The sequence below is a fragment of the Thalia democratica genome, chromosome 7, assembly GCF_965202585.1.
Source record: "Thalia democratica chromosome 7, ktThaDemo2.hap1.1, whole genome shotgun sequence".
Taxonomy (NCBI): Eukaryota; Metazoa; Chordata; class Thaliacea; order Salpida; family Salpidae; genus Thalia; species Thalia democratica.
In genome coordinates, this window is record NC_139171.1 from 36,468,480 (window position 1) to 36,482,043 (window position 13,564).

At 26.6% G+C, this 13,564-nt stretch overlaps 1 protein-coding gene across 1 annotated transcript; it reads left to right on the forward strand.

Annotated features, from left to right (window-relative positions):
* The first annotated feature begins 7,401 nt into the window (after positions 1-7,401).
* On the forward strand, positions 7,402-8,292 carry LOC145841337 (serine/threonine-protein kinase Chk1-like). The gene has a single exon (XM_082948697.1). It carries the CDS (start codon positions 7,402-7,404, stop codon positions 8,290-8,292), a length of 891 nt encoding a protein of 296 aa, XP_082804823.1.
* The last annotated feature ends 5,272 nt before the right edge of the window (positions 8,293-13,564 follow it).

A 13,564-nucleotide genomic window follows, 5' to 3' on the forward strand; every position in this document is an offset into this window, starting at 1 on the left:
AAATTCATTATAATGATGGTTTGAAGTAATTTTTACTTACTTATTTTAAAGTATTAGTATCACTAAGAATAATTTTCTTTCCTGCGCCTTCCACCTACAGATTATAAATTGTTGTATATAGTTTTTGTAAATGTGTAATCTTTTATAGTCAATACATAAGTTTGTATATTGAAATTTATTTTGTTAATGTTATTTGTGCATACTAAGTTATATTTGATCATACAGGACTATTTGTTTGTAATTTTTTTTACTATGTTATAATTATTTTTTTAATTTTCATTGAATGTAATTTTCTTGTATCTTTTTGTGTGTATTGTTTAAGCAGCTCAGGTTTTAATTCCCGAGTCCATCTTCACACAATAAACTCCAATAATAATAATAACATAATAACAATAATATTCAATTCCTCAAAAAATATATGGCATAAAACTTCATTCAGATTCAATAAGTCTCTTATTTATGGCTAATTTATTACTTGCCAACCTGTTAAACCTGTTTTGCACACAATGCAGAAAGATCTTTCTCTTACTATTTACAAGACAAGTTTAATCTTAGGTAGTCAAGAAACAAACTAGAAAAATACTTTTTTTACACTTAAACTGTTTTGTTAAAACAATGTTCTGATTTATGTGCAAGTTGAAAGAAAATTATTTTTGCCAAAAATAAAGTGAGAGAGCCCTTGTACTGTATTTTAATGAATTCATTACTAAAATAAAACCAATATAGTAAGTATGATTGCTACCTCTCTTTAGTTATGCACTTTTGCTATAAACACAATGTGTGTAGATTCTAGAGAGGTGACTGAACTTTTAGTTATCCAATATATTGATATTTTATATGATTTTAGATTTTCATAATGTTTCCATTTTTTTCATTTGGATATTGTTATCACTTTACTAGTGAATATTATTTACTAAGCATTCGTTTTTTAAATCTATTGATATCTTGGAATTGATTAATTTATACATTTAACATTTATTTTTAAACATTTAAAATATTTTATAAACAGTAATTCTATTCAAAACTGCATTTAAAAAACTAATTATGGCTTGCTGACCAAAACGTCTTTCACACAGGAATGATTGACCACAGTTGTGAACATTTTTGTCTCCTTTTATTTAAAATTACAAAAGTTTTAAGATTATTAAAGTAAATACTAAAATTACAAAAAAAAATATTTTTCTTTAATTTTAGGTTATTACCCTTTTTTAAAACATTTTCGTTCAGTAAAAACCGTTATATAAAAACCAGTTACCATTGTTTTTTAAATACACAATAATTAAGTTAGAACCGACTACAGTTTACCTCCACTAAATAAACATATTAAAAATATATAACCGCGTTTAGTTTAACAGTATTTAATAATATATCAAATAAGTACTAATAAGTTTTAACTATCAATACAACTAAAAAAATTTGAATTTTTTACTTTTTAAAAGTTATTAAATGTCAGTAAAATACGGCAGTTCGTTTTTAGCATAAACGTGTTTTTGTAAATGAAACAACTAGCGGGTATTTTATTTTAATTGCAACGTTTACCAACTAAAAGTTTTATTTCAATACTAGGACTTATTAAGTACGCAACCTAGTCTAACAGAAAAACTTTAAGAAACAAAAAATAAAAAAATATTAGATAGTATATTTCTTGTATTTGAAAAGTAATTCTGCCAATATTAGCCCAATACTAGCATTTATTTCAAGACTAAATGTTTAAATTCTTTACAAAATAACAAATAAAGTAAACAAAAGTTTGTGATAATAATTATTTCTTATAACAGTTTAGTTTAACCGTCATTTCTAGAATATACAAAAAAAACTTTTTTTCTCATTTGTACTTTTCTTCTAGTTACAAAAAAAAAAGTATAAACGGCTTATTCAAATAAAACGAAATTAGAGTTTGTTTGAATAAAATTCTGTTTAATATTAAAACAATTAGAATTTTAAAAAATCTCAGTTTTTTGTCCTGTGTAAGCATATTAAAAATAAATAATTTGAAATATTTTTTTAATCTAAGAAGTTTTACGTAAAGACGTGATCTCTAAATAACATAACTGAATTAAAAGAACAGAGTTTTCGTTTTTTAAGTCGATCATTTCAATAAGTCTAACTTATGCATATAATATAAAATAATAATAAACGAGGTTATAAAATTTTAAATAAACACATATTTGGTTTTGTTATGTTTGCTCACAAAAACTATTTTAACACGGTATTTTAGTTTTGGATATTTATTTTATACGTTTTTAAGGTGCTTCTAATCAGAACATTCCATGTTAAAAAATGGTTACAACTTTTAGTTAAAAACTAAAACTTTTTAATGTTTAACATTTTTTTATTAGAATTTATATATGTAGGTAGGCTAACTTTTATATAAAACTTAAGAAAATAATTAAAACAAACAAAAAATTTTGAGTTAGGTTTTTAATCAATATTATGTACGTAGCAGTTACCACGACTTTTATAATAATAAAAAATAAGTGGTTTATAAAACTGAAGATTATAAATTATATCATACATTTAAAACAGGGGTTGGCAAACTGCGGCCCGCAAAGGGTAAATCTGCGGCCTACGAGCATGTAAATGTGGACCGCTAAGCAAAAATACATTGGAAGTCAAACTTTTTTCGGTAAAAAGGTTTCGAATTAATTTGACTAATTTCGTTTTAAGTGCCTGTATAACATTTTAAAACAATTAAAAATCTTTTGCTTAAAAATGTGAAAAAGACAGATAAAATTTTGAACATTAAGTTTTTCTCAGTTTTATAATAACTTTCTTCGTACAACAGCAAGTTATTTTCTAAAAAAAGAATGCAAAAAATGCTTGGATTTAGTAAGTTAGTGATATACATGGTTGACAAAAAACTTGAAATTGTGAAAAAAAACTTGAATTTTGAATTTAAACTACTAAAAACCTTGAATTAAAAAAAAAATCACTGAAAAAAAACAGGAAAAACCCTGATTTTTAGATAACTTTTACATGTTAATGACACAAAAAACCTATTGTATAGATAAGGTTATTTTGTCATCGTCATTTTTTTTAACAAAAAACACATTTAAAGAAGCTTTACGATATCTTATCTATGTCATTATACTATTTAACACTTTTTTTTATCTTAAACATAATTTTTGACTAAAAACAGATCGTGAGAAACGTGTAACTTTAAAAACTGGAAGACTTTTTGAAAACCTGGATAAAATTTACCAAAAATATTTGGCAATCCTGTATATAATACCTTTTTAGTAAATAAACTAAGTGCAAGTGTTTTCAATTTTTTACAGTAGTTAACTAAAATGTCATTTCTTGACAGTTTAGGTATTTTGTTTAACATGTATTTTATACCTAGGTTTCTTTTATAGATGTTTTATCACTATAAGTTATACTTGAGTGTGCATAAAAACATTTAAAATAAATTGCAATAATAATAATAAAGTAATACGAAATAAAGTTTATTTTAATTTGGTTTTGAAACATTTTGAATATTTAGAACTTTTCTTTGTAATTTAATTTAATTTCCAGGCACACCAATGTACGATGATGATCATATTTCAAACCACTTTTTTGTTTAATAATTAAGTTAGGTTAAGTGTACTTTATGCAAAGTTTTCTATTATAACTATTTCTACATGTTATATCGAAGTGTGTACAGACACATTTATAACAACATAAATAAGACATAAATTAAAATAAATTTTGTTGGGTGTACATTTTTATTTTTCAATTAATAGTTTTTTTTTGCAAAATAAGTTATTTCCTATGCATTGCACACTACAATACACAGACGCTGTTTTTTGGAACTACCTATATTAATACAAACTAGATTTAGGGATGGTAAATTTATTAAGTTTATATATTTTTAATCAAAATAGTTCAAAATGAAGCAAATCAACAACTAAACATTGCCACAAACTCAGACTAAGTCAGGAAAGTTTGAACATTTTTCAAGTTTCATGCCAATTTAGGCATTTTTTCAGTTTTTGGCTTGAATTGCTTTTTTCATTCTGAAATATCAGGCTAGTTTTTAGTGAAACGGATGAAAATTCCAGAAGACAAAATTGCACGAGGTTACTAAGTTGCACGAAGACAAAATTGCACGATGGCACAAAATTGCACGAAGAAAGTTTTGCACTAAGGGTAAATTTTGCACGAGTTACAATTTTGCACGGGAGTAAAAAAAAGAGATAAAAAAAATAAATGAAACAAAAAAGTCACTGACCCAGGGTAAGGGTTAAGGGTAACAGTGATAGTAAAGATAAAAAATAGTTAATAAAAACTTTTTTTAAGTAGAATACGTAAATATTAATTAATTAATTAAAAACAAAAGCTACCGACCGAGGTAAGGGTTAGGGGTAACAGTGATAGTAAAAAAAATAATAATGATTAAGAAAAAAAATAATTTTTAAAAAAAGTTACTGACCGAGGGTAAGGGTAGGGGTAACAGTGATAGTAAAAACAACTAATAAATAAATTAATTAATTAGAATTAATAAATGACTCATCAAAAAAAAATCAAACCATGCAAAAATGTCTCCGTGCATAAGTATCTTCGTGCAATTTTGTACGCTTGTGCAAATTTTACAGCTACCCAGTTTTTATTCACTCAGGCTGGATGTTTTGCTTTGAAAAGAGGCAAAGTAAAGTTATGATGTAAGTTTTGTTTAACTTACAGTTTGATTTCGATTATAGTATATGTTAAAAGTTACGTCTTAAAGCTGATAATTTAAAATTTATTTTATATTAATTGTATACATATAACTTTGAACAATCAGTGTTGCCAAAAAAACTTTGAATTCCAGAAAACCTTTTAATTAGACAACTTATGCTAATAAAATCTCGAAGAGCCTGAATCTTGAGAATTTCTAATAAAACCTGGAATTTAAACAATTTTTGCATGTTTTAATAATTACTATAATGATCAGTAAAAAATAAGTTTTTCTACTCTATTAACGGCTTAGTAAACTTTGAACTTTCGTTAAAAATGTTAAAGAAACTTATTTGTTCATTAAAGCTGACTTACTATAATTTTTTTATTTTTTATTTAAATTCACTGTTAATAAACTTCGTAATTTTTTGTTTTGTAAACTTTATTTTGAACAGGTTTGCCAAACAAACACGCTAGCAAGGGCGTGTCTAGACTTTTTTCACAATTTTTTTCAAATATTTTCAATTTTTTTTGTTATGAAAAAGTGGTTCAAAATATAATAAATGTATAAAAACGACCCATAAATGCTTTTCAAGTCTTGTATTTATAGAGAATAGAGTCTTAAGTAAAATAATAAAAATATTAAGTAACTTATTAAGTTTTTAAGATATTACATAGTTGATTAAGCCTTGATTATACTAGTTAAAATAAATTATAATCGAACAGATATGCGTAACTTAAATGAGCATTTAAAGTAATAAATTGAATAAAAGTAATACTTTCTTTAGTGTGACTAAAACTAAAACCAAAATTTTATTTAAATGTCACTAAAATTAAAACTGCGGCCCGCAATGATTTTGGAAACTTGAAATTTGGCACGCGAGCACCAACTACTTGCCGACCCCTGGTTTAGAAGAATGTAAATTAGTCATTAAAGCGGTTAGGTAATTAATATATTTATATAGTTCCTAAATAATTAATTTCTTAAACTTAAAACAATTACTTTAAAATTTAACGTAAATGTTTTTTAGAGGAAATATATAGTTAAGGTTATTTTCTAAAACTGTTACCTATTTGTATTTAAGTCTAGAAGTATGACGATTGAACTTTAAGAAACCGTTGTTTTAAAACCCCTAAAACTGTATAACTCAGACTATGGCATTTTTGCTTACAAGCTAAACTATAAAAAAAAGAATACTTATATTTATTTAACTTTATGCCGTTTGCTACCTACTTGAAGTAAAAACTCTAGTTAGATCTTAAGTATTTACTTTGTTCATAAATAATATTTATTAATTTCAACTACCATACTTTTTTTTCGTTACGTTATGCTAGTTAAAATTTTAACTAAAAACAAAATAAAAACTGTTTGGTTTTTTTTTTTAGAATCAACCAAATGGTTTACAAAAAACTTTTCTAACATCTACTTAAGTAAAGGTTGTCTAAGTTTAACCTAAAAAGATAAATGACCAGTTTGAGTTACTAAAACAACGAATGTTTTTTTCTTTTATAATGGTATTCTCTATAGCTTTACAAATAGTTTCTAAAGCTAAGCTATAAAACTTTAAAAAAAAAACAGTTATTTTCCTATGTTTTAAATTCTTAATTGTTTTTTTTTTCAGTTTAAAAGTATTAAAGTGGCAAAGACACTTGAGCAAAATAATAATTTTATATCATTAATTACTTAAGAATTTAAATATGCAGTTTTTATAGTTGAATTTTTATATAGTACTAAAATACTAACTTACAAGCTGAGTGTAAATGTAACCAATCTGTTAACTTTTTCTTTTATTGAGTTTCCGTTTTTTATACATTTTTTACGTAGGTGCAAGTACTATGTTTTCACATAGCACACTATAAAATTCTAAACTAACTGTTTCAAGTTGTAAATAAACTTACTTTAATACTTTATTTTATTAATTTTAACAGTTCAAAAATTATGTTACTATCATTAACTCTTAGAATAAGTAGAGTTTTTTAGTATTACGTTATTATATATTGAAGTAAAAGAAAAATGAGTACTTTGATTGCAAAAAACTTTGACTAAATATTTTTTATTCTTTAAATAATAACTTATAATTAAAAATATTTAACTAGTATATTTAAGTCAAAAACTGTATTTCAATTAATCTTAATGATAAAGAACTAAACTATTCAGTTTAACTGAAAGTGAACTTTTTTAAGTAAACTTATAAACTTTGAAGTACTTAAGTTTGAATATTTAGATTATATTTATGTTTTTTTACGAATGAAACTTATTAGATAGTTTTTTATTTCAAACAGTAGTAAGTAAAATAGCAACAAAAAGTTGATATTTTAAAGCTTTACGTAGCAAGTTCAAAATTCATCATATTTAACTGAGTAATGTTTTGAAACAAGTACTAATTTGACACATAGGTTTAAAATACTTAAAAAACTAAAAGTATCTGTAACTAATACAACTTAAATAAAATTTTCTTTTAGTTCTATGCTAGTTATAAAAAGTTTAAAAAAATCATTTACTTAACGTCAAGTTCTACTTTATATATAAACCTAACTCTAAAAAACTTTAAATTGTAAATAACGAAGCTTTATTTTTTTACTGCAAATGATTGTTGCACGCTTTAACTTTATTTTTATTTTTGCTAGATTTGTGTAGCCAACTTGTGTTATACATTTACTAAATAAACCAGTTTAACATTGGACAATTGGTATAACAACTACAGTGTTAAAAATTTTGTAGCCATACTAAATTGGTTGCAGCTTTGACAGTAAAACGAGCAAATGTGCCTTTACAAAAAAGAGATCACCTTCCACACGCGCGAGCTGCAAGAGCTCCACAAGAGCAGGAGGTCGAAGATCAAGTTCAAAGTGATCGACGAGCTGCGCAACGGGAGGTACAGGATCGAGCTGGTGCAGCTGGAAGGGGTCCCGCTGAAGCTGGTCAAGAAGAGCTGCGGCGAGGAGAGGTGCAAGAGCTTGAACAGGGAAAAGAACATGCTGAAGGAGGTCGAGCACGAGAACGTGGTGAGGATGTTCGCCCACTCGACAAGCTACTCGTGGGCTCACAGCTTCACATCGGAGATCTTCGTGGAGTACTGCTTCAAGGGCAACTTGAAAAAGTATTTGAGAGGAGTCAAGAGGATGAGCAAGGCGCTGTTCATGCGCCAGTCGAAAGCCCTGCTGCGCCAGATGTTCGACGCCGTCCGTTATCTGCACTCCAAGTCCGTCTTCCACGGAGACCTGAAGCCGGCCAACATGATGGTGACCGGTCAGCTAACGCTGAAGCTCATCGACTTTGAGATGGCGGGAAAGTTCGAAAATGGCGTGAAGATGTTCGCGGGCACGACGAGGGGAACCACCTCGTTCAAGTCGCCCGAGTGCCACTGGCGGATGCCCCGGTGCCCGGCCAAGTGCGACGTGTGGGCGCTAGGTGTCGTGATGATCGTCGTGCACGCCGGGGAGTACAGGTGGCACCGGCCCGATCACAGCGACCGGGACTTTGCGTGGTTCATGGACAAGTTGGAGGGCGGGCTGAGGGACGGGGTGAAGCGGCTGAGGGAAGAGGAAAAGGAGGTGGTGATGATGTGTTTGGAGAAGGACCCGGATGTGAGGAGCGAAGTGGGGGAAATCGTGAACACCGATTGGTACAAGAACCAGGGGGGCGCGTTGTGAAAAATAACGAACTTGCAAATCATGAAAGCTGATTTAATTTCATTAAATTTTACGGTTGAGATAACTGGCTGCTTTACGATGTGCAATCAGTAGCTGGTAAATTTACAGACGTTTTACTTTTTAAACTGCACTTTTTTTCTATTGCAATTGGTTTAAAACAAACTTCAAACTAGTTTATTTTAAGAACAAAGTTATGTATTTCAAAAAAAAAGTTTATTAATAGCTAACAACTACCGTTTTTTATTTCAAAATGTTGAAATACCTGTAAATATTTATATTATTTACATAAATATAATAATAAAGCAATTGGTGTAGTTTGTAATCGAGCACAACAAAAAATTCTATTCTTAAAAATTTTGTTCATAAGACCTGTTGTATAATAAGAAAAGCTTATAATATACAAAATGTATGCTATGTATTAGATACCTATAAGTTTTGTACTCTATTAATTTTTACTACAAAAACAGACTCAATAGTACAAAAGTTTTTATAGTTTAAGTTTATTAGTTCTACAACTTTTTCTATATGATTACAGTTAGTTTAAACATTAAAACTAGCTGATATTTTGCACTTATGTGCATAAATATATAGGTTAATTTACAAAACAATTAAAACAAAAAAATAACTTTATTTGACAAAACTTTTTTATATATATTTTTTAAGTTCAGTAAATGCTGACTACTTTTTTATTATATTTAAACCGAGACTAAGCAAGCGGTTAATCAGTGGAAGTTTAGTCACTGTTATTGCTTTTAGTCATTTATTTTCACAGATAAAAATGCAGAGTTTAGTATAAGTTGCAAAGTATAATGTATTGTATTAATAAAGCTTTAATTTTTTTAATAATATTATGTAACTGTATTATATATAAAACATCCGTAAAAAGTATTTGCATAGGTATATAAAAGTATTTAATGAAACTATAGTTAATAAAATGTGTTAAGTCACTGTACTACAAGTCATGTAAATTTACAAAAACAAAATTTTATAAACAATTTCAACTTATTTGAATCTTTCTCAAATTGATTATTATCAAAACAATTAAACTCCCTTTATAAACTTATATATAAGTACTTTAGCCATTTAAAACTCATACATTTATTTAAAGTTATTGAATCATTTCCTAATTAACATTTTCTACTTAACTTAAAATACTTAAAAGCAAGTAAACTATATAGTGCTTTTTTCTTGATAACTTGCTTTTAATAGTTAAAACAACTTTATTGGTTCAAAAAGTTTAAATTAATGTAAATTTTAATGAATTTAAGATAATATGATTTTATTTAACTGTGTTTCGTTTAATTTGGCTCCCAAAAAGTCTTAAATATACATGCTTCTAAATTAATACGTTTTTGGTATGGTCTTTAATTATCGAGATATAATTTATTTTGTAATTAATATACACAGTAGCCAAGTTAACTGATTGTTCTTTAAAATAGTTTAGACATATATGTACTAAAAATAACTTATTATATAAACGATTTATAGTTCACAAGTATGGGTAAAATTTAGCTGTGCTGTAAATAAATATAAATATATATATTTATTTATCTAACTAGTTATATAACAACAGTTTTATACAGCCGTTTCGTATAATATATTTCTACCTCATTTATTCCTCAGTAAAGCTTAAGTTTATTAAACACGTTTTACAGAAATTTAAAATTTGAAATTTTCTTAAGTATTATGACGTAGTGATAATGAAGGTTTTTGTGCAGTAAGCTAAATTTAAAAAATACACTGACTTTAGTTTTGTTACCGGTTTAAGAATTTGTGTATCTAAAAAAAGTTAAAGTGATTGCTGTTAAAAATTTTGCAAAGTATGGAAAGGAAAGGTTGTATTAAAAAATGTTTTAAACTGCTCGTGTGCTTGGCTTAATTTCAATTTGATTTGATATTTAGTTAGGTTTGATTTTGCTAAAAAAACATTTTTGATAATGAATGATTATATTTTTTCTTTCGCTTTTCTTGTTTAGTGTTATGGTCTTGTCTTATTTATCAGTTTTGATTTTTTCTAACTTGCAAAGTCTGCAGCCTAATTTAGTATAAAATTTTGGTTTTGTCCTGTTTAGTATTTCCTACTTAATTTTATAGTCTGTAATATTATCTTTTAAATTCCAAATGTAGTTTGCCAGTTCTGTTGTTTGTCTTTTATTAATGGTAGTTAATGAAGATTTTAAGGTTCCTATATCTTTGTTTAAATATAATGTTTGGTTTCTTTATTGGATGTTACTTTTGCTCTATAGATTATGTTAGAAACTCGGCCTTGGTTGATAAAGGGCAGGGTTCTTTGGGGGAATTAAAAAGTTTATCTTTTGTATAACTTTTATTGTTTATATTGTCTTTTTTTTAATTTTATTGTTGTTATTTTGCTTCTAAAATTAGTTGTGCAAGTGTATGATATTTCAATTGTGTTGCGGTAGAATATTTTTTATATGGATTGTTTTCATCAAAGGATTTGATAATTAAATTTAAATGTGTTTGTCTATTTTAGAACTTACAGTTAAACTAAACAGTGGGTAGAAAAATTATATACATATTTTTTCTTTGTCTTTTATTTCTTTTTAATAGAATGGTCTTGTCATATCGTAAAGTATCTATTTTGATACGTAATATACACTTTAAAACCTTTTATAATGTTTATTTAATCTTTAAGTCCACTCTGCTGTTCATAGCAATAAATGCTTAGTTCAATTAAAAAATAATTGGAAAATAAACTTTTTAAACTATCAACTTAGTAGTTATTTTATATTGTTTCCGGTAACCATGTATACATCTTAAGTATTAAACAGTGATCTACTTGATCCAAGATCCGGCAAAACAAAAAGTGATTTTTATTGTTAAGTCAAGCACACACAAATAATCAAAAAATATAAAAAGTAGCTTAACTAAATAAAAAACTGTTTAGTAAAAATCTTATTGTTTGAACTTTGCTATGTATATATAAGCAAATAAAGCTTCCGTTTTATCTAATTTGAAAAGATTGTTTTCTTTATATATTAATACTTAATTCACAATAACTCTTCCTTCAAAATTGCTTGTTTAACAAACTTTTAGCTGTTAATAATACATTAATTTGTGAGTTGTTCACGGCCTTTAGCTGGTTATAAACATGATTTTTAACACTTTTAGGAACATTTTTATTGATTCTAGTTTCTAAATGCTTCGACTTCTGACCTATACGGCTGTTTAAGCAACATCGTTTAAACTAAACAACTTGTATTTATTGGTCATAAGATCTTTATCTGTTGTACTTAGAACAGAATAAGAAGCAAGAGCTGGCCTTGATTTGGCTGCAAGGTATACTTTTTTATCAATTTTTTATACTTTTTAAACTTGGATTTATTTAGCAACAATTATGATTATTCGTAAATTAAGTTTAATCAAAGTCAGCGTTAAAATGAAAACTGCTATAAATAAGTATTGAGGAAACAAGTGTAATTTTTGGTTTTACGTGTTCTATATGGCCCTTTTTGCTTTTTTATAGTTCTATGCAATATCATTTTATTTAAAACGAGCAAGTTATTGCATTCTTTATTTTAGAGTTTGTAAGAACAAAAAAACATGACTTATTTATTTTTTTTATAAATTGGTAGTTAGAAAAAAGAAATATGTCTTTACTTGTTTATTTGAGTTCATACTACTTAATAACTACTATTGAATATATCATTATTTAAATATACTCAAACTACTTAGCTTTATATTTACTTTAGCTTTTTTAACTTGACTATTATACTCGTTATAGCTTAATTGTAAAAATTCAGACGTTTGCGTAAAGCCTATCTGCCAAATTTTTTGGATATATACCTTAAACAAGGTAAATTTTTAGACTTGCAGAGTTTTTCACCGATACTTTACGCGTTTGACAGCTATTTTTCAACTAGTAATGACTAGTTTGTTATCACTGTCCCTGATCCTTTATCTAAACCAGGGGTCGGAAAATTGCGGTCCGCGGACCAAAAGCGGTCCTAAAAGCCAAAATATGCAGCCCTCGAGGTACTTAATTTAATAATTACTTATTCCTAGTGCTCTACGTTTGCTTACTTTATCACACTTTTGGTTTAAAGAATGCTTTTATTATTACAACTACTACAAATATTTTTAAATAACCGTGGCCCACGGAAGACCATTTTTATACAGTGCGGTCCCTTAGCAAGCTTTTCTAGGAAAATTTGCCCGCAAAATTTAAAAGGCTGCCGACTCCTGATCTAAACCTTGACACTGAAAGTACTATCCTGTTAATAATTTAGTTTTAATTTTTTTTAAACTCACAAATATTTCACCAGCGTAGTTTTGAGCTGTTCCCTTTAACATTATATCCTTAATCGATTGAACAAATTTAAAGCTAATTACAAAAAACTGGTAAAAAAACTAATTGCAAAAACTAATATTACTGAATCAAAATATGAATTGAATAGATGTAAATTAAAATTAACATGGTTTAGTACCCTACATAAACTAAAATAGATATTTTTAAACTAAACTTTAAGTTAACAATAAAATCTATAAAAAAAAATATCAATAATTTTACTATAATTTTAAATTGAATTTATTTTGATAGCTGTGATTATAAAAATAATCAACATTTATTTTAGGCCTATATTAACTCCATTAGTATAAAACGACTTTTCTAAAATGATAAAAATCTAAAAACTAAACAAAAAAAACCAGCAGTAGAGTTTTTAAGATTATTCTGAAACTATAATTTTAAATCAGTTGCTTTTAAACAGTGTTCAGTGTTATAATATATTTAAGTTTGTTTTAACTCAAATTAAACTTATACAACATACACAAAATTTAAAAATGTTTGCGAAATGTTTATATAAAATCTAGTAACTAAATCTTTTTTGTTATGGTAGTAGTTTTAAAGCTATAAAATTTATAAAATTTTGTTTTCTTCATCTTAAACACATAATAAAATGATAATAATATTTTAACAAAGTTTCATTAGTTATCTACAAATACTTACTTATAAAATTTTTTGATTATGTTTTATGTTGATAATCTATATTTTTGTGCATTAGAACAGATTCTTTGCTCTGAAAACAAATTAACAGTTGTTTAAATTAATATTTAGACTTTGAAAATATCCTATTGCTTTTAACGTATAACATTTATACAAAAAACTTTTTGTTTGTTAAAAATAAATAAAACTTTTAAACACCATTATCAAAGCTATAACTGTTACTTTTCGTATGAGAATATTTTAAGACAAAACTTAATAGCAATAGTTTCTGCGCCTAAGGCTATAAATCTTACCTTCTTAAGTTCA

What these genes read in the sequence shown, in the direction of transcription:
- LOC145841337 (XM_082948697.1), top strand. Translation starts at nt 7,402, where the DNA reads ATGTGCCTTTACAAAAAAGAGATCACCTTCCACACGCGCGAGCTGCAA.